Consider the following 962-nt stretch of genomic DNA (forward strand, 5'->3'; position numbering starts at 1 on the left):
CCCCGCCTCCCCCTCCTCCCAAACCCTGCCACTCCCGCGAAAGCCCACCCCTCTGCGCGGCCCTCACTTCCCCTTCCCTACCTCCCACCCCCACCCCTTCCCCCCCAAAAAAAATCAAGGGTGCCCCCACCATCTGCTCCACGATGTCGGCTCCCCCCACAAACTCAGAGTCCACGTAGAGCTGCGGGATGGTGGGCCACTGGCTGTACGACTTGATGGCCTCACGCAGGCCAGGGTTCTGGGGCCCAGGAGGGTTTGGGGGAAGGGAGCAGGGCGCTGCTTGTGATTTTGGAGGAACAGGGAGAGCGAGTTCACCGGGGAAGGTACCGGCAACATCGAATGAGTTGGGAGCCTGGGGTGTGCGAAAGGTTGTGTGCTGCGTGGAGCCTGCAGAGCTGCACAGATCAGGTGAGATCAGATCAGTTCGGATCAGCGGGCCTCACGTGGAACTCGTCCAGCACGTTGACCACCTCGTAGTCCGCCTTGCAGTCGTTGAGCAGCGACAGCAGCTTGTAGCTGAACCCGCACTGGGGCTGGGTGCGCGTGCCCTTGATGAACGCCACCACCTGGACAGCACAGCGTGGATGGGGGGGGGGGCGCGGGGCGTGAGCAGCCGGGGCGCGCGCAACGCAGCAGGCCCACCGACCGCACATCAGCACAAGCTCCTCCTGCCCAGCCCCCAGGCCGGCTGATGCGTATCCCCTGAGCACACCGCCTCGAGCCACACTTGCAAGCGTGGCTCGCCTCGCACAGCCCCGAATCCCCTTGTTCACCCCCCCTCCAAACCCGGGCATCCCGTGATCCGCTCAAACCCAACAGGCAGCACCCTTCAACGGCCGGCCGGGCCGCCGGGTCCCCCATCCCGCAACACCCCAAACCTCCGCCCGACCCTCCACCCCACCACCGAAACGGCTGCACCTTGGTGGTCGTGCCACCCCTCCTCCCCCAGGCAAGTTCCCACC

The 962-nt window shown here is 66.2% G+C and overlaps 1 protein-coding gene across 1 annotated transcript in view; it reads right to left on the reverse strand.

The window, feature by feature from the left end:
* Positions 1 to 861, reverse strand: part of MNEG_15953 (Monothiol glutaredoxin-S12) — a gene marked incomplete at both ends in the record, with an annotated part of 1,316 nt that extends 455 nt beyond the window's left edge. The window contains 3 exons of the mRNA XM_014035577.1: positions 131 to 238; positions 444 to 566; positions 787 to 861. Of these exons, the coding sequence (XP_013891031.1) occupies positions 131 to 238; positions 444 to 566; positions 787 to 861 (306 nt within the window). The remainder of the gene's footprint in view (positions 1 to 130; positions 239 to 443; positions 567 to 786) is intronic.
* Positions 862 to 962: the final 101 nt, after the last annotated feature.

The sequence above is a fragment of the Monoraphidium neglectum genome (genome assembly GCF_000611645.1).
Source record: "Monoraphidium neglectum strain SAG 48.87 unplaced genomic scaffold scaffold05828, whole genome shotgun sequence".
In the NCBI taxonomy this organism is placed as follows: domain Eukaryota; kingdom Viridiplantae; phylum Chlorophyta; class Chlorophyceae; order Sphaeropleales; family Selenastraceae; genus Monoraphidium; species Monoraphidium neglectum.